The sequence below is a fragment of the Dendropsophus ebraccatus genome, chromosome 10, assembly GCF_027789765.1.
Source record: "Dendropsophus ebraccatus isolate aDenEbr1 chromosome 10, aDenEbr1.pat, whole genome shotgun sequence".
NCBI lineage: Eukaryota > Metazoa > Chordata > Amphibia > Anura > Hylidae > Dendropsophus > Dendropsophus ebraccatus.
The window spans coordinates 93165473-93186965 of record NC_091463.1 but is presented as its reverse complement, the minus strand read 5'-3'; the positions used below and the strand labels follow the sequence as shown (position 1 = coordinate 93186965).

Genomic DNA, 21493 nt, shown 5'->3' with positions numbered 1-21493 from the left:
ATTTGTAATTTACTTCTATTAAAAAATCTTAAGTCTTCTGGTACTTATCAGCTGCTGTATGTCCTACATATATATCTCTATGTCTATGACATACAGCAGCTGATAAGTAATGTAAGACTTAAGATTTTTAATAGAAGTAAATTCCAAATCTCTGGCACTTTCTGACACCAAATGATTTGAAAGAGGTTTTTTGCTGGAGTACCCCTTTAATGTTTCAAAAGCAGGAAAAACAGGCAAATGTAAGTATCTTTGTGGCGTGTGATAGCCAGCCTGTCTAATTTCACTGTTATAACAAAGGGCGGATGGACTGGGATATTATATCTACTAATTTTATATTATCTTCTATTTCTAGAAAAGAAAGACGGCTACAAGACGACCGGCAGTGAGTATTCCTCATATACGGCTGTCCATGTTACTGAAGGAGAGAACAGGGAGGACATTATGTGACTGTATGGCTATGTTCACACAACGTCATTTTCTTGTAAAGAACGGATGCTGATTGCAATTGCCTCAGCGTCCGTTCTTTACTGCAGGGGCGGCATCTTTAGAACGGGCGTTAGAATAATGTGCCTGTACATTATTTCCGGACGCTGTTCACACAACATCAGCTGTTCACACAACGCAATGTGCAGCGGCGGCCGCACATTGCATTGGAGTGAATGGCTAATTGATTTGCGGGCACAGCCGCCGGTGCCCACAAGTCACTTGGGAAAAAAGAATGTTCCTGCAGCCGATATGGAGGTATGGGGCTGAGGAACGGGCTGAGTGCAGCCCGGCGGCCGGCTGTTTAACAGCGTCCGTTGTCCGTAGTTAAACCATGTGTGAACATAGCCTATATGAGGGGAGGACAGGACTGGGATCTCTGTATGAGCAGTGACATTCTTAAGTTGTCGTTGCTTGAGTCGAGCATTATTTCATGTTTGAGTGCTTGATTTGAGTAACAATCCCCATTGAAATCAATGGGAGACACAAGCATTTCAGGAGCCCCCTAATCGGCAGAGCGGAGGGTGTCTGGTCTGGAACATAAGAAATGTTTACGGTGGACGAGAGATTATTCGGTGTTATATTTCTTTCTTTCTTTTTTGTCATTTTTGTATATTTTGTGATTTTGTCCTTTTGGGGATGTTTAAATGTAGTATACAATATTTAGAATGAGAAAATGTAATAGCTTTCTGCAAAACACATCAGGCAGGGATTCGTGCAATTGTATATTTCATTTCAACATGTCCTGATCAAAACATCCAAAAATTCAGACAAAAATTAAATAAAATCTGGTTATTAAATTAAAGATTAAAATAGTTGTCTGGGGATTTGGAAAGGTCCTACCTGTTCTGCTCCCCAGAGCATCTTGGAAGTATACACTCTGAGAGGTTGGGATGAGGATGGGGTGAGCATCAGGTATGGGTGACACCAAGCCCACATACAACGTCCAATAGCTGCAGGATGTCGGCGCACCATATTACCAAGAAGTACCGGCAGTCGGTCTCCACTTAGCCTGCAAGCAAAGGGGGTTGTGGGAAAGTGTCTGCACTGTTGCCTGGCAACTACAGGGTTACAGATCAAAGAGAAAACTAAGGAGTGATTAAACCCATGGGGGAGTAAAACAGTACAGGGCTGTGTTCACACATAGTATTTCCATCACTCTTTCTTCAACCAAAATCAGGAGTGGAACTAACAGGGTAAAATTATAATGGGAAGATCCCTATTTAGGTTGAGTAAGAATGGACCTAAAGACTGATGGAAATACTGTGTGTGAACATAGCCCAGGGATGCCAGCTAATTTACTAAAAACAGCACATATATACTGTATATATATATATATATATATATCTCCATCTCTCTGCTTTATGACACAATTCCTTCAACTATATTTCAAATGTGATATTTATCCAATAATTTCCTGTTTTCACAGCCTCAGACACATCATCTGACCAGTCCAGTATCGCAGCCAAAGCCTAATGGTAACATCATATATATAAAAGCTGCCGCCAGGTAAGGAATCCTGCGATCAGGGATTAGTAGACGCCTTCTGTGATGAATCATATAATGGGGAGGTGGATGAAGATGAGGGGGGGGGGAGGGGGCTTACACCAATTTTAATACATTACAAATATTATTTACAGCAGGATGAAAGCTTTAGAAGCTGGACCATATGTACTTATATATTTCCTCTTTTATATTATAGACTGCGCAGAATATGATTCATACAAGCTCGGAGAGAGGACAACGTGTTTTCCAGCTGTTAGACGCTTTAGCAATATATTTTTATTGTAAGAGTGCACTATTACACGTGGTTGAGCGTTACATTCTGCTTCCAATGTATTATGTCTGGATGGTCACGGAGACAGAAGATCGCATTGGTGGAACTCATGGCCTCGAGACATCGACAATATCCAGAAATCCAGACACAAAGAGCACTTCAACCTCTGACATGTGACGCCACCGACACCAAAAATATCACCACCGCAGGGCTTGGCTTGCACACTATGAAGTTATTATTTGTATGGTGTTTGATTTCTTTATTCCGTGATTTGGATATGGGTGGCTCTGCTGTACTGAGGTTTATGAAGAGAAGTGTGTCTCCACATAAGTCCAGTGTGCCTGTACGCTGGCAGGGGATTATTTAAGATGGCCATAGATGAACCTGATGAATCTTAATAAATCCAAGAGACAGTCGGAAGCTGCACTATATTTATCAGTGACGCATGCTGTGTGGTGCCTCTTCCTAGACTTATTAGAAACTTTTCTCCCTCTTTAAGGCCATAAAACAGGCGGAATTCCCGTCTGCCTCAGTATGTCATTCCGCCACTCTCCGCTCTAAGAATTGACGTGTACTGTGCACACTAAGCATGGATAACTTCCAGCAGATTCCATGCGCAATCCCGCTTGAAGTTCCGTTGGTCCCATAAGCTCCATTCTATGCACAGGCAGATTCCGCTGTCCGGCAAAAGAATTGACATGTCAATTCTTTGGGAGGACGGCAGACTCTGCCTGAGCATAGAATGGAGCTTATGGGACCAACGGAACTTCAAACAGAGTGCGAGGGATGGCAGGGGCGATGGACGGAATCTGCTGGAATTTATCCGAGGGAATTCCGTAGTGTGCACAGGCCCTTATGCCGCCACTTGGTTGTTTTACTTTACACCAATAATTTGCACCAGAAACAATGGTGCTTATCAATAATACATTTGGCACATTGTCTAATTGTATAATGTCTGGAGCACAGTACCCACCCAGATATTCAGTGCAGATTCAGTTGTGAATTCTGGGTCATTGGTGAATCTGACCCCACGTGTCTCACAGTGTTCAGCTCGGAGTGTGGGTATGTTCCAGTGTGAACATACCCTTATGGGGAAGAGAACTTTTAAAGGGAACCTGTCAGCACCTGTTCTTGTTCTGAGGTGCTGAAAGTGTGATGAAGGTCTGTGTGTTCTAGTGCCGTGTCATACCTTTATTTTTCAGATCGGTGCTGTAGTTTTTCTTCACAACTGTCAAAGAGGGGGAGTGGTGATGTCTTGGTGCCGCACTTCGGCCCGCCTCGCCACTACCTCCTCGCAGCTTGTATTTAATATTAATGGCGCCCGTCCCCCGGCCTCCTTGCGAAGTCATCTTTAGCTTCCTGGTTATGTGTACTGCGCACGCTCCCACGGCCTGATTCAGGCATGTGCCGTAGTGCGTCGGAGCGGCACTGAGCGAAGCCATTGAGGGCATGGGCTTTGGCCCTCAAGCGCCTGCACCAATCTGACACAATACGGCGCATGCGCAAAGAGCGTGCGCAGTACACATAACCAGGAAGCTACAGATGACGTCGCCATGAGGCCGGGGGGGCGGGCGCCATGAATATTAAATACAAGCTGCGAGGAGGTAGTGGCGAGGCGGGCCGAAGTGCAGCACCAAGACATCACCACTCCCCCTCTTTGACAGATGTGAAGAAAAACTACAGCACCGATCTGAAAAATAAAGGTATGACACGACACTAGAACACACAGACCTTCATCACACTGTCAGCACCTCATAATATTCTGCAGAATGAAATGTTATTCTATTTTTTATTCCCTTCCAGTGACAGTGACAGGAATAGTAGAGTTATGTTCACACACCATTTTTTTTTCACTTTTTTTTTAAAACAAAACATCCAAAATACAGCTGTTTTTTTTTTAAATTGAATAGTCTGTCACTTCACATTCATTTTAATTTTATGTCCATAATTATTACAGACATTGGCACAACATACTTTTTATGAAAAGAGCAGCCATTGTTTTCATAGTGAAATGTGTTACATTGAAGTCAGTGCAAACAACGGCCGTAGTTCACACAATGTTGTTTTTATCAGCTTTCAATTTTTAATATGCTTATGCAATAAAAAAAAATTATGGAATCTTAAAGAAGAAAATACTTTCTGGAGTTGTGCCATATATTAAAACTTTAATGACAAAAAAGATAAGCTTTGGTGAATTCTTCCAATGAACATCAGAACTACCTGGGAACGATACACATAAATTAATACACTATATATTTAGTGTTTTTTTCTCAGAAACTTTGGTGTTTTTCCTCAATTCACAAGAGAACTACTATGTCTTTGCATATTGTTTATGACACAATCCTATCCCTCATCTGTCCAGCAGGTGGCAGTATAACACTATACATGTGGTCATACATATAGAAAGGTGGTTTTCGGAATATAGAGAACCAGCTTCCACCAGCTTGGTGAATCAAGGACTGGACAAAGTGATGAAAAGTGGCGGATCACACAGCGCAACTATGGAAACGCATTTCGAGAACTTGAACGTTCCCTTCATCATGCCTAATGAAAGGAATGTACAAGTTCATAAAACCTGCTGCCATTGTGCCAATAAAGGATCTACTACTCCACAGAATCAGGGATCATTTCTTCTGATCTCTTAAGGTGATCACTTCCTGTCTGTGTCCTGGTGGTGGTGGTGACCGCCCTGCTGAGGAGATGGGGCAGCAATAATTACACACAGTCTGTTACTTAGGGGCCCGATAATAACCGTAAACGAGCACCAATCTGCTAGATCGGCGCTCATTTACTGGGCCTATTACACGGCCTGATTATTGTTTGACAAGGGCTGCAGGGACATTGTTACCGAAGTCCTTGCAGCCCTTGTTTTTACTTTATACATTACCTATCCAGGCTGCAGGGCTCCTCTTGCGGTCTTCTCCCTGGGTTCCACGTGCTCCAGCTTCTGAGTGGCCTGTCTCAGCTGACAGGCAGCTCAGCCAATCACTGGCCATGGTGGTCAGCTCAGACAGGCCGCCCTGAAGCTGGAGCGCGCGGGACCCGGGGAGAAGAAGACCGGAAGAGGAGTCCTGCAGCCTGGATAGGTAATGTATATCGCCAGTCGACGGCCGCGCACCGCTATTACACTTAGCGATGCGCAGTCGGCACCCGACAATTATAGGTTCTAACCTATATCAATGATCAGCCAATGATCCTTGTCATTGGCTGATAGTTGTATTTATTACACGGAGCGCAAATTGGCCGAATCGGGCCGATTATCGTTCCGTGTACTAGTAAACTTACAGACACTGGAGCACATTACTCAGGTGAGGCACTTACAGCTTGGCAGTTACAGTATATATACATATAAGATAACAATACTTGGCGGCTCTCACATGGAGGTTTATACTTGAATAACAGTTGTAGCTTTAATTCTCTGCAATTCTGTCTCTATCCCCTAAGTCTCTTACCCCTGAGTTTCAGTGTCTCAATCCTAGTCCTGTACTAGACCCTTACACTATTATTGCTATGTATTAGTATATATGGTGGTGACATATTCCGCAGCGCTGTACAGAGGTGTCACACAGGGCAGATTATTACTCCCGGGAGTCTCACACTATAACCTCAGTGTGTTTATAAAGGGAGAGGAAGCCGGAGGACTGAGGGAACCCCAACAACACAGGGAGGACATACAGCATACAAAAATAATCCAGGACCCCAACTTAATTCCTGTCTGTACATAATATTGATAATACATTTTTCGTATTTCTCTGCATTTATACAGTGCACACCTCCCAACTTTTTTGGACGACCAAAGAGGACTCTAGGAAAATTTACAGACTATAGGACTACTTTACAGACATTTATATCCTTTTTGATTGAAGGATGCAATCACATATACAGTATCTGCTGCAGATGGATGCAATCACATATACAGTATCTGCTGCAGATGGATGCAATCACATATACAGTATCTGCTGCAGATGGATGCAATCACATATACAGTATCTGCTGCAGAAGGATGCAATCACATATACAGTATCTGCTGCAGAAGGATGCAATCACATATACAGTATCTGCTGCAGATGGATGCAATCACATATACAGTATCTGCTGCAGATGGATGCAATCACATATATAGTATCTGCTGCAGATAGATGCAATCACATATACAGTATCTGCTGCAGAAGGATGCAATCACATATACAGTATCTGCTGCAGAAGGATGCAATCACATATACAGTATCTGCTGCAGATGGATGCAATCACATATACAGTATCTGCTGCAGATGGATGCAATCACATATACATGATCTGCTGCAGATGGATGCAATCACATATACAGGATCTGCTGCAGATGGATGCAATCACATATACAGTATCTGCTGCAGATGGATGCAATCACATATACATGATCTGCTGCAGATGGATGTAATCACATATACAGTATCTGCTGCACATGGATGCAATCACATATACAGTATCTGCTGCACATGGATGCAATCACATATACAGTATCTGCTGCAGATGGATGCAATCACATATACAGTATCTGCTGCAGATGGATGCAATCACATATACATGATCTGCTGCAGATGGATGCAATCACATATACAGTATCTGCTGCAGATGGATGCAATCACATATACAGTATCTGCTGCAGAAGGATGCAATCACATATACAGTATCTGCTGCAGATGGATGCAATCACATATACAGTATCTGCTGCAGATGGATGCAATCACATATACAGTATCTGCTGCAGATGGATGCAATCACATATACAGGACCTGCTGCAGATTGATGCAATCACACATACAGGATCTGCTGCAGATTGATGCAATCACACATACAGGATCTGCTGCAGATTGATGCAATCACATATACAGGATCTGCTGCAGATTGATGCAATCACATATACAGGATCTGCTGCAGATTGATACATTTAGTTACACTGATATGTCCTGTATGTGTGATTGCATCAATCTGCAGCAGATCCTGTATGTGTGATGCATCCTTAGTTCCCATTCGCACATCAGTAACCCTGTCTGTAATTGCGGACCTGCAACCATGGACTGGATTACAAAGGATTTCAGTAACTGTCCACATTTGCACAGTCCCCCGTCTGTATAGGTGACACGGACGCACAACGGCTTCATCATTGTTTTGTGGCACGGATCATGGCCCCAAAACGGATCTCTTACCCCTACAGATGTGTGTATGGGGCCATATAAACTGCATGAGTGATATGATATGTGACAGCGGCCATAATGTCACATGATTTATTTGAATTTATAGCATTTTTTAGGATCAAACTTGCATCACATGATGGGATAATCTGCAGGTTTGGGTCTATTATACAAGTTAATTAATGTAAATCTAATTCCTAGGTCAAAAAGAGGGACATGTAAGGGGCAAAGAGGGACAGAGGGACATGGGTCAAAAGTGGGGACTGTCCCTCCAAAAGAAGGACACTTGGGAGGTATGATTTATAGACAGTTATTTCTGATTTCTTAAAGGTATTGATCATGGAGTCAGTACGGCTCTGTTCACACTGCAGTCATGGCTTGTTACCACAGATTAGGTTTTATGATCCATCAGGTGTCTGTACTGGATGGAATAGCAGAGCTGACTGCGCTATTCTGACCCTCATAAACCAAAGAGACCAGAGGAGAAGGCCGGACCCAGCTGTGGGCAGAGGATTTATCCCCCCATCACCAGGAGGATTGTTAGCGCCCCCTACAGCCCCAGGAGGAGCCCCCCGGCCTCTGCCTCATTCCGCCCTGATCACTATGTTGCTGCCTCTTTTCCACATCCTGAGATTCCAGAAGTTTCTATATAAATCTTCATTCTTTCTAGAAAATCTCCGGCTTTCACTTTCTCTTTCTCGGCGTCTAACCTCTGCGGCCTCACTCTGCCCGGTAACTGCTGACCAGCTGCAGAGTCGTTTTCCTATTGGAGGAAGCTGTAAGTGTCGTCCAATCAGAGCTGAGCTCCGCCCCCAGTATATAAAGCCCTGGCTGGAGCCTCTGTTACTGCTGGGTCTCGGGTGACACTTGTGTTCTTGTCCCTCGGAGCCCCCAATCTATCAGATAGAGGAGGAGGAAGATGTTCCCCCTCATTGTGCTTCTCGTTCACCTGTCTGCGGTGTATGCTGGTGAGTATGGAGGGGGGGCAGGTATTATATATTACACGGTTATTAGGGGGTATATATGTGCTGGGTTGTGCGCTCATTGTAGTTTATGTATCAGGGTGTTGTAGTCTATAAGACGCAGAAATCCACTAGACAAGCTGCACCTGTAGTGTCCGCCATAGTGATGGAGAAATGTCACTATGTCTGGGGTCTCAGCGCCGGCTCCAGCCGCCTTCTGTCTGTCGCTGGAGATCGGGGCGACCATCATGTGACGGTATTGGGGTGTAACCTCCCCCTGGTGTATGGGAATAATGGGGGGATCATCATGTGACGGTATTGGGGTGTAACCTCCCCCTGGTGTATGGGAATAATGGGGGGATCATCATGTGACGGTATTGGGGTGTAACCCCCGGTGTATGGGAATAATGGGGGGATCATCATGTGACGGTATTGGGGTGTAACCCCTGGTGTATGGGAATAATGGGGGGACCATCATGTGACGGTATTGGGGTGTAACCCCCCTGGTGTATGGGAATAATGGGCGATCATCATGTGACTGTATTGGGGTGTAACCCCTGGTGTATGGGAATAATGGGCGACCATCATGTGACGGTATTGGGGTGTAACCCCTGGTGTATGGGAATAATGGGGGGACCATCATGTGACTGTATTGGGGTGTAACCCCTGGTGTATGGGAATAATGGGGGGATCATCATGTGACTGTATTGGGGTGTAACCCCTGGTGTATGGGAATAATGGGGGGACCATCATGTGACGGTATTGGGGTGTAACCCCTGGTGTATGGGAAAAATGGGGGGATCATCATGTGACTCTATTGGGGTGTAACCCCTGGTGTATGGTAATAATGGGGGGATCATCATGTGACGGTATTGGGGTGTAACCCCCCCCTGGTGTATAGGAATAATGGGTGATCATCATGTGACGGTATTGGGGTGTAACCCCCGGTGTATGGGAATAATAAGGTGACCATCATGTGACTGTATTGGGGTGTAACCCCTGGTGTATGGGAATAATGGGGGGACCATCATGTGACGGTATTGGGGTGTAACCCCCGGTGTATGGGAATAATGGGGGGACCATCATGTGACGGTATTGGGGTGTAACCCCCGGTGTATGGGAATAATGGGCGATCATCATGTGACGGTATTGGGGTGTAACCTCCCCCTGGTGTATGGGAATAATGGGGGGATCATCATGTGACGGTATTGGGGTGTAACCCCCGCTGTATGGGAATAATGAGGTGACCATCATGTGACGGTATTGGGGTGTAACCCCCGGTGTATGGGAATAATGGGCGATCATCATGTGACGGTATTGGGGTGTAACCCCCCCTGGTGTATAGGAATAATGGGGGGATCATCATGTGACGGTATTGGGGTGTAACCCCCCCTGGTGTATAGGAATAATGGGCGATCATCATGTGACGGTATTGGGGTGTAACCCCTGGTGTATGGGAAAAATGGGGGGATCATCATGTGACTCTATTGGGGTGTAACCCCTGGTGTATGGTAATAATGGGGGGACCATCATGTGACGGTATTGGGGTGTAACCCCCGGTGTATGGGAATAATGGGGGGACCATCATGTGACGGTATTGGGGTGTAACCCCCGGTGTATGGGAATAATGGGCGATCATCATGTGACGGTATTGGGGTGTAACCTCCCCCTGGTGTATGGGAATAATGGGGGGATCATCATGTGACGGTATTGGGGTGTAACCCCCGCTGTATGGGAATAATGAGGTGACCATCATGTGACGGTATTGGGGTGTAACCCCCGGTGTATGGGAATAATGGGCGATCATCATGTGACGGTATTGGGGTGTAACCCCCCCTGGTGTATAGGAATAATGGGGGGATCATCATGTGACGGTATTGGGGTGTAACCCCCCCTGGTGTATAGGAATAATGGGCGATCATCATGTGACGGTATTGGGGTGTAACCCCTGGTGTATGGGAAAAATGGGGGGATCATCATGTGACTCTATTGGGGTGTAACCCCTGGTGTATGGTAATAATGGGGGGATCATCATGTGACGGTATTGGGGTGTAACCCCCCCTGGTGTATAGGAATAATGGGCGATCATCATGTGACGGTATTGGGGTGTAACCCCCGGTGTATGGGAATAATAAGGTGACCATCATGTGACTGTATTGGGGTGTAACCCCTGGTGTATGGGAATAATGGGGGGACCATCATGTGACGGTATTGGGGTGTAACCCCCGGTGTATGGGAATAATGGGGGGACCATCATGTGACGGTATTGGGGTGTAACCCCCGGTGTATGGGAATAATGGGCGATCATCATGTGACGGTATTGGGGTGTAACCTCCCCCTGGTGTATGGGAATAATGGGGGGATCATCATGTGACGGTATTGGGGTGTAACCCCCGGTGTATGGGAATAATGGGCGATCATCATGTGACGGTATTGGGGTGTAACCCCCCCTGGTGTATAGGAATAATGGGGGGATCATCATGTGACGGTATTGGGGTGTAACCCCCGGTGTATGGGAATAATGGGCGATCATCATGTGACTGTATTGGGGTGTAACCCCTGGTGTATGGGAATAATGGGCGATCATCATGTGACGGTATTGGGGTGTAACCCCCGATGTATGGGAATAATGGGGGGACCATCATGTGACTGTATTGGGGTGTAACCCCTGGTGTATGGGAATAATGGGGGGATCATCATGTGACTGTATTGGGGTGTAACCCGCTGTGTATGGGAATAATGGGGGGATCATCATGTGACTGTATTGGGGTGTAACCCCCGGTGTATAGGAATAATGGGCGATCATCATGTGACGGTATTGGGGTGTAACCCGCGGTGTATGGGAATAATGGGGGGATCATCATGTGACGGTATTGGGGTGTAACCACCGCTGTATGGTAATAATGAGGTGACCATCATGTGACGGTATTGGGGTGTAACCCCTGGTGTATGGGAATAATGGAGGGATCATCATGTGACGGTATTGGGGTGTAACCCCCCCTGGTGTATGGGAATAATGGGGGGACCATCATGTGACGGTATTGGGGTGTAACCCCCGGTGTATGGGAATAATGGGGGGATACTGGGCACCATGTCTCCTATAGCATTGTACCCCAGCATAGGTTAGTGGCCCCGAGCTGTACCAGGTGACACAACCCCAGTGTGTAATAGTGAGGAGCCGGCTGGGCTCTTCTCTCCTGGGATATCAGGGAAGTCACCTGGAATAAGTTGTATTGTGCTGCAGTCACAGACCAGGCCAAGTGTCTCCCCCCAGTGACCGGGCAGAGAACTACAGCAGCTGCAGCACCAGGTACACAGAGCACAGACAGGGGGCGCCATGGAGCTGTAACACAACGCTGGCACAATGGGGACAGGAGAGCTAGGAGATAGGCAGAGAGAAGACATTTCTGTGGCTGATCGTCCCCTGTAACACCGATCACTTATCATGGAGGCCGGGGCTCTTCTGGTGGCCATGTTATACAGGATATTACAGTTGCATTTGGCAGGATACAATAGAACATGAGCAGTGAGATATATATATATATATATATATATATATATATATATATATATATATATATATATATATAGACATATATATATATATATATATATATATATATATATATGTATGTATTTTATTAATGTTTTCCTCTGCTGCTCACACGTTTTGCAAAAGACAGAAAAGTGAAAACATTTATGTCTCCTGGACGCTGCGTCGTTAGGCGTAACAGCAGGTGAATGGGATGTGTCTGGTATCACAGCTCACATCACTTATATACCAAACAGCTGCAATACCAGACACGGCCAGTAGGGGCGCACTGTATAGGGATATAACAGGATGTGAATAGGATGTGTCTAGTATTACAGCTCACATCACTTATATATCACACAGCTGTAATACCAGACACGGCCAGTAGGGTGCAGTGTATAGAGATATAACAGCCCCTATTCCTGACCTCATGGCCCCTATAATGTAATAAAGGTGAAAACTATGAATGGCAGCAAAAGTCGATCCATGAATGGGTAAAAAATGTACAATAATCTATACTCACCTCTCCTCACTCCCTGATGTCCTGTGGCTTCGGCCGCTCCCTGCAGTGTCTGATGTGACAGCCGCTCAGCCAATCACTGGTCGCAGCACTGTCCTGGTGATTAGCTGAAATTTTTCATATTTCCTTACATGTAAAAAAAATTAAATACACATATAAATTAACAAAAAAATAACAAATTCAGTTTTCCCACTTTCAATTTTTTTCTTTTTACTTTGCGACACATTCCCTTTAAGTTCGAGAACCGAGGTACCACTGTATTTACCACAAGAGGGTGATTTAAAATAGAAAGCAGCGAAGAGATTTGTTACTGCCGGAAACTGCTCCACTTTCCCATTGTACCAGTCTGTATCACCCCCCTCCTCCCATTATAACAATGTTCCATCTGTAATACACATCATATCCCTCATCTGTCCAGCAGGTGGCAGTATAACACTACTATCTGCTCAGTCACTCAGGAAGTTCCTTGGAAATCCCCTTGTCTCTTCTTGTATCATGTAATTCCTGTCTGTGTCCTGGCGGTGGCGGTATAACACTATACTATCTGTCTGTGTCCTGGCGGTGGCGGTATAACACTATACTATCTGTCTGTGTCCTGGAGGGGGCAGTATAACACTATACTATCTGTCTGTGTCCTGGCGGTGGCAGTATAACACTATACTATCTGTCTGTGTCCTGGAGGGGGCAGTATAACACTATACTATCTGTCTGTGTCCTAGCGGTGGCAGTATAACACTATACTATCTGTCTGTGTCCTGGAGGGGGCAGTATAACACTATACTATCTGTCTGTGTCCTAGCGGTGGCGGTATAACACTATACTATCTGTCTGTGTCCTGGCGGTGGCGGTATAACACTATACTATCTGTCTGTGTCCTGGAGGGGGCAGTATAACACTATACTATCTGTCTGTGTCCTGGCGGTGGCGGTATAACACTATACTATCTGTCTGTGTCCTGGTGGTGGCGGTATATAACTCTATACTATCTGTCTGTGTCCTGGAGGGGGCAGTATAACACTATACTATCTGTCTGTGTCCTAGCGGTGGCAGTATAACACTATACTATCTGTCTGTGTCCTGGAGGGGGCAGTATAACACTATACTATCTGTCTGTGTCCTAGCGGTGGCGGTATAACACTATACTATCTGTCTGTGTCCTGGCGGTGGCGGTATAACACTATATCTGTCTGTGTCCTGGAGGGGGCAGTATATAACACTATACTATCTGTCTGTGTCCTGGAGGGGGCGGTATAACACTATACTATCTGTCTGTGTCCTAGCGGTAGCGGTATAACACTATACTATCTGTCTGTGTCCTGGCGGTGGCGGTATAACACTATACTATCTGTCTGTGTCCTGGAGGGGGCAGTATATAACACTATACTATCTGTCTGTGTCCTGGAGGGGGCGGTATAACACTATACTATCTGTCTGTGTCCTAGCGGTGGCAGTATAACACTATACTATCTGTCTGTGTCCTGGAGGGGGCAGTATATAACACTATACTATCTGTCTGTGTCCTGGAGGGGGCGGTATATAACACTATACTATCTGTCTGTGTCCTGGAGGGGGCAGTATAACACTATACTATCTGTCTGTGTCCTAGCGGTGGCAGTATAACACTATACTATCTGTCTGTGTCCTGGAGGTGGCGGTATAACACTATACTATCTGTCTGTGTCCTGGTGGTGGCGGTATATAACACTATACTGTCTGTCTGTGTCCTGGTGGTGGCGGTATAACACTATACTATCTGTCTGTGTCCTGGTGGTGGCGGTATATAACACTATACTATCTGTCTGTGTCCTAGCGGTGGTGGTATAATGCTATACTATCTGTCTGTGTCCTAGCGTTGGCGGTATATAACACTATACTATCTGTCTGTGTCCTGGTGGTGGCGGTATAACACTATACTATCTGTCTGTGTCCTGGTGGTGGCGGTATATAACACTATACTATCTGTCTGTGTCCTGGTGGTGGCGGTATATAACACTATACTATCTGTCTGTGTCCTGGAGGGGGCAGTATATAACACTATACTATCTGTCTGTGTCCTGGAGGGGGCAGTATAACACTATACTATCTGTCTGTGTCCTGGTGGTGGCGGTATATAACACTATACTATCTGTCTGTGTCCTAGCGGTGGCGGTATAACACTATACTATCTGTCTGTGTCCTGGAGGTGGCGGTATATAACACTATACTATCTGTCTGTGTCCTGGTGGTGGCGGTATAACACTATACTATCTGTCTGTGTCCTGGTGGTGGCGGTATATAACACTATACTATCTGTCTGTGTCCTAGCGGTGGTGGATTGTTAGCGCCCCCTACAGTCCCAGGAGGAGCCCCCCGGCCTCTGTCTTATCCCGCCCTGATCACTATGTTGCCGCCTCTTTTCCACATCCTGAGATTCCAGAAGTCTCTATATAAATCTTCATTCTTTCTAGAAAATCTCCGGCTTTCACTTTCGCTTTCTCGGCGTCTAACCTCTGCGGCCTCACTCTGCCCGGTAACTGCTGACCAGCTGCAGAGTCATTTTCCTATTGGAGGAAGCTGTAAGTGGCGTCCAATCAGAGCTGAGCTCCGCCCCCAGTATATAAAGCCCTGGCTGGAGCCTCTGTTACTGCTGGGTCTCGGGTGACACTTGTGTTCTTGTCCCTCGGAGCCCCCAATCTATCAGATAGAGGAGGAGGAAGATGTTCCCCCTCATTGTGCTTCTCCTCCCCCTGTCTGCGGTGTATGCTGGTGAGTATGGAGGGGGGGCAGGTATTATATATTACACGGTTATTAGGGGGTATATATGTGCTGGGTTGTGCGCTCATTGTAGTTTATGTATCAGGGTGTTGTAGTCTATAAGACGCAGAAATCCACTAGACAAGCTGCACCTGTAGTGTCCGTCATAGTGATGGAGAAATGTCACTATGTCTGGGGTCTCAGTGCCGCCTTCTGTCTGTCGAGATCAGGGCGATCATGTGATGGTATTGGGGTGTAACCCCCGATGTATGGGAATAATGGGGGGACCATCATGTGACGGTATTGGGGTGTAATCCCTAGTGTATTGGAATAATGGGGGGACCATCATGTGACTGTATTGGGGTGTAACCCCTGGTGTATGGGAATAATGGGGGGACCATCATGTGACGGTATTGGGGTGTAACCCCTGGTGTATGGGAATAATGGGGGGATCATCATGTGACGGTATTGGGTTGTAACCTCCCCCGGTGTATGTGAATAATGGGGCCACCATCATGTGACGGTATTGGGGTGTAACCCCTGGTGTATGGGAATAATGGGGGGATCATCATGTGACGGTATTGGGGTGTAACCCCCCTGGTGTATGGGAATAATGGGGTGACCATCATGTGACGGTATTGGGGTGTAACCCCTGGTGTATGGGAATAATGGGGGGACCATCATGTGACGGTATTAGGGTGTAACCCCTGGTGTATGGGAATAATGGGGGATCATCATGTGACGGTATTGGGGTGTAACCCCCCTGGTGTATGGGAATAATGGGGGGACCATCATGTGACGGTATTGGGGTGTAACCCCCCTGGTGTATGGGAATAATGGGGTGACCATCATGTGACGGTATTGGGGTGTAACCCCCCTGGTGTATGGGAATAATGGGGGGACCATCATGTGATGGTATTGGGGTGTAACCCCCCTGGTGTATGGGAATAATGGGGGGACCATCATGTGACGGTATTGGGGTGTAACCCCCCTGGTGTATGGGAATAATGGGGTGACCATCATGTGACGGTATTGGGGTGTAACCCCCCTGGTGTATGGGAATAATGGGGGGACCATCATGTGATGGTATTGGGTTGTAACCTCCCCCCGGTGTATGTGAATAATGGGGCCACCATCATGTGACGGTATTGGGGTGTAACCCCCCCCCCCCCGGTGTATGGGAATAATGGGGGGACCATCATGTGACGGTATTGGGGTGTAACCCCCGGTGTATGGGAATAATGGGGGGATACTGGGCACCATGTCTCCTATAGCATTGTACCCCAGCATAGGTTAGTTGCCCTGAGCTGTACCAGGCCCAGTGTGTAATAGTGAGGAGCCGGCTGGGCTCTTCTCTCCTGGGATATCAGGGAAGTCACCTGGAATAAGTTGTATTGTGCTGCAGTCACAGACCAGGGCAAGTGTCTCCCCCCAGTGACCGGGCAGAGAACTACAGCAACTGCAGCACCAGGTACACAGAGCACAGACAGGGGGCGCCATGGAGCTGTAACACAACGCTGGCACAATGGGGACAGGAGAGCTAGGAGATAGGCAGAGAGAAGACATTTCTGTGGCTGATCGTCCCCTGTAACACCGATCACTTATCATGGAGGCCGGGGCTCTTCTGGCGGCCATGTTATACAGGATATTACTGTTGCATGTGGCAGCATACAATTGAACATGAGCAGTGAGATATATATACTATATATATATATATATATATATATATATATGTGTGTGTGTATTGTAGTATTGTTGTTTTATGTTTTTTTCTGAGTGTTTCTCGCTGCTGTTCACACGTGTTGCAAAAGACAGAAAAGTGGAAACATCCTTATGTCTCCTGGACACTGCGTCATAAGTGATAACAGCAGGTGATGGGATGTGTCTGGTATCACAGCTCACATCACTTATATACCATACAGCTGTAATACCAGACACGGCCAGTAGGGCGCAGTGTATAGAGATATAACAGCAGGTGATGGGATGTGTCTGGTATCACAGCTCACATCACTTATATACCATACAGCTGTAATACCAGACACGGCCAGTAGGGGCACAGTGTATAGAGATATAACAGCAGGTGATGGGATGTGTCTGGTATCACAGCTCACATCACTTATATACCATACAGCTGTAATACCAGACACGGCCAGTAGGGGCGCAGTGTATAGAGATATAACAGCAGGTGATGGGATGTGTCTGGTATCACAGCTCACATCACTTATATACCATACAGCTGCAATACCAGACACGGCCAGTAGGGGCACAGTGTATAGATATAACAGCAGGTGATGGGATGTGTCTGGTATCACAGCTCAGGGGCCATCACTTATATACCATACAGCTGTAATACCAGACACGGCCAGTAGGGGCGCAGTGTATAGAGATATAACAGCCCCTATTCCTGCCCTCATCCCCCTATAATGTATACATTGCGGCCGCTGTTGTGTTTCCTTTGAATGGCAGCAAAAAAAGTGAAAACTATGAATGGCAGCAAAAGCCGATCCATGAATGTGTAAAAAATGTATAATATTGTATACACACCTGTCTGTGCTCCCTGATGTCCTGTAGCTTCAGCCCAGGGGCTTCAGTCTAGCAAGGGCTGCACGGACATCGCTTCATAATATATATATATATATATATATATATATATACACACACAGCCCTTTTTGTATGATATGTGTATATACACAGCCTTTCTTGTATGATTATCGGGCCGTGTATGGGCTCAGTATACGAACGCGGGGTTAACAGATCAGAGCTGCCTTACACCATCTCATCGGTAATGTGGCCCAAAGTCTCTTCCTTGGTGAGTGATGTGACTGTACAGAAGAGAAACCCCGACCCCGCACATCTCTGCTCCCTACACTACACAGATACAGAGACCAACAACTCTGCTCTCTCCCACAGACAGTCACTCTCTGCGCTATTACTACACGGCCGTCTCAGCTCCAGGGTCCGGGCTGCCGGAGTTCTCTACAGTAGGATATGTGGATGATCGGGAGATAACAAACTATAACTCCGACAGCGGCAGAGAGCGACCCAGCGTCCAATGGATGGAGAAACAGGAACCGGGATACTGGGAGAGGAATACACAGATCAGTAAAGGAGATGAGGCCGTATTCAGACATAATGTGAGGACAGCGATGAGCCGCTTCAACCAGACTGGAGGTGAGAGACAGATATACTGTATACACTGATATATACTACACTGTATACACCAATATATACTACACTGTATACACTGATATACACTACACTGATATATACTACACTGTATACACCAATATATACTACACTGTATACTCTAATATATATTACACTGTATACACTAATATATACTACACTGTATACACTGATATATACTACACTGTATACACTAATATATACTACACTGTATACTCTAATATATACTACACTGTATACACTAATATATACTACACTGTATACACTAATATATACTACACTGTATACACTAATATATACACTACACTGTATACACTAATATATACACACTACACTGTATACACTAATATATACTACACTGTATACACTAATATATACTACACTGTATACACTAATATATACTACACTGTATACACTAATATATACACTACACTGTATACACTAATATATACACTACACTGTATACACTAATATATACTACACTGTATACACCAATATATACTACACTGTATACACTAATATATACTACACTGTATACACTGATATATACTACACTGATATATACTACACTGTATACACTGATATATACTACACTGTATACACTGATATATACTACACTGTATACACTGATATATACTACACTGTATACACTAATATATACACTACACTGTATACACTAATATATACACTACACTGTATACACTAATATATACACTACACTGTATACACTAATATATACTACACTATATACACTAATATATACTACACTGTATACACTAATATATACTACACTGTATACACTAATATATACTACACTGTATACACTAATATATACACTACACTGTATACACCAATATACACTACACTGTATACACTAATATATACTACACTGTATACACTAATATATACACTACACTGTATACACCGATATATACTACACTGTATACACTAATATATACTACACTGTATACACTAATATATACTACACTGTATACACTAATATATACTACACTGTATACACTGATAAATACACACTACACTGTATACACCAATATACACTACACTGTATACACTAATATACACACTACACTGTATACCCTAATATATATACACTGTATACACTAATATATACACACTACACTGTATACACTAATATATACTACACTGTATACACTGATATATACACTACACTGTATACACTGATATATACACTACACTCTATACACTAATATATACTACACTGTATACACTGATATATACACTACACTCTATACACTAATATATACTACACTGTATACACTAATATATATACTACACTGTATACACTAATATATACTACACTGTATACACTAATATATACACTACACTGTATACACTAATATATACTACACTGTATACACTAATATATACTACACTGTATACACCAATATATACTACACTGTATACACTAATATATACTACACTGTATACACTGATAAATACTACACTGTATACACCAATATATACACTACACTGTATACACCAATACACACTACACTGTATACACTAATATACACACACTACACTGTATACACCAGTGATTTTCAACCAGTGTGCCACATGGTCGGGTGTGCCGCAGGGAAAGTTCACCAAACTATGGTGCCCTGTGAAACAGGAGAAAACAATGGGGGAGAGAAACCTGGGGATGGGGGAGAGAAACAGCGGAGAGAAGCAGGGGGAGAGAAGTTTGGTGGAGAGAAGCAGGGGGGAGAGAAGTATGGTGGAGAGAAGCACAGGAGAGAAGCATGGGGGAGAGAAGCACAGGAGAGAAGCAGGGGGGAGAAGTATGGTGGAGAGAAGCATGGGGGAGAGAAGCACAGGAGAGAAGAATGGGGGAGAGAATCATAGGAGAGAAGCAGGGGGGAGAAGTATGGCGGAGAGAAGCAGGGGAGAGAAGTATGGTGGAGAGAGGCACAGAAGAGAAGCACAGGGGGTAGAAGTATGGTGGAGAGAAGCACAGGAGAGAAGCATGGGGGAGAGAAGCACAGGAGAGAAGCAGGGGGAGAGAAGCACAGGAGAGAAGCACAGGAGAGAAGCAGGGGGAGAGAAGCACAGGAGAGAAGCAGGGGGAGAGAAGCACAGGAGAGAAGCATGGGGGAGAGAAGCACAGGAGAGAAGCAGGGGGGAGAAGTATGGTGGAGAGAAGCAGGGGTGAGAAGTATGGTGGAGAGAAGCACAGGAGAGAAGCATGGGGGAGAAGCACGGGGAGAAGTATGGTGGAGAGAAGCACAGGAGAGAAGCATGGGGGAGAGAAGCACAGGAGAGAAGCAGGGGGAGAAGTATGGTGTAGAGAAGCACAGGGGGGAGAAGAAAACATGCTCAGGTTTCACACTGAGTGAGTATAAACACATTTAGAATCTATATTATTAACTATATGTATAATATGTACTGTTTTAGTGTCATTTTGTGCCATTTTGGTTGGTGGTGTGCCCCGGGATTTTTTAAGTATAAAAAGTGTGCCGCGGCTCAAAAAGGTTGAAAATCACTGGTATACACTAATATACACACTACACTGTATACACTAATATACACACTACACTGTATACACTAATACACACTACACTGTATACACTAATACACACTACACTGTATACACTAATACATACTACACTGTATACACTAATATATACACACTACACTGTATACACTAATACATACTACACTGTATACACTAATATACAGTACACTGTATACACTAATATACACTACACTGTATACACTAATATACACTACACTGTATACACCAATATATACTACACTGTATACACTGATATATACACTACACTGTATACACTAATATATACTACTGTGTACACTAATATACATACTAGGGCTGGGCGATATTGGCTTAAATCAATATCGCGGTTTATCGCACATGTAGCTGCGATAACGATAATTGAACGATAACTATGACACGCCACTTTGTAAGCCACACCCTCTTTTTGCAAGCCACACCCACTTGTATGTGCCAAATTGGGGATATTTTCTTTCTAAGGATACAAACACACACGGCATATATGCTGCGTATTTACTGCTGCGATACGCCGCAAATACGCAGCAGATTAGAACTAAATAACTGAACACAGTATC

At 44.9% G+C, this 21493-nt stretch overlaps 2 protein-coding genes across 4 annotated transcripts in view; both read left to right on the top strand.

Annotated features, from left to right (window-relative positions):
- Window positions 1-2676, top strand: part of LOC138766669 (class I histocompatibility antigen, F10 alpha chain-like) — an 84780-nt gene extending 82104 nt beyond the window's left edge. For both annotated transcript variants that reach the window (XM_069944287.1, XM_069944286.1), the window contains exons 6-8: window positions 353-382; window positions 1913-1992; window positions 2186-2676. In XM_069944287.1, the coding sequence (XP_069800388.1) occupies window positions 353-382; window positions 1913-1959 (77 nt within the window). In that variant the 3' untranslated portion in view covers window positions 1960-1992; window positions 2186-2676. The remainder of the gene's footprint in view (window positions 1-352; window positions 383-1912; window positions 1993-2185) is intronic.
- Window positions 2677-8257: 5581 nt separating this feature from the next.
- The window catches only part of LOC138766671 (class I histocompatibility antigen, F10 alpha chain-like), a 52366-nt gene continuing 39130 nt past the window's right edge, over window positions 8258-21493 (top strand). Inside the window, exons 1-2 of one of the 2 annotated variants that reach the window (XM_069944291.1) lie at window positions 8258-8399; window positions 18089-18349. In XM_069944291.1, coding sequence (XP_069800392.1) covers window positions 8351-8399; window positions 18089-18349 — 310 coding nt within the window. In that variant the 5' untranslated portion in view covers window positions 8258-8350. Of the gene's footprint in view, window positions 8400-15035; window positions 15191-18088; window positions 18350-21493 lie in introns of those variants that run through there. The other variant, XM_069944290.1, reaches the window with a different exon arrangement.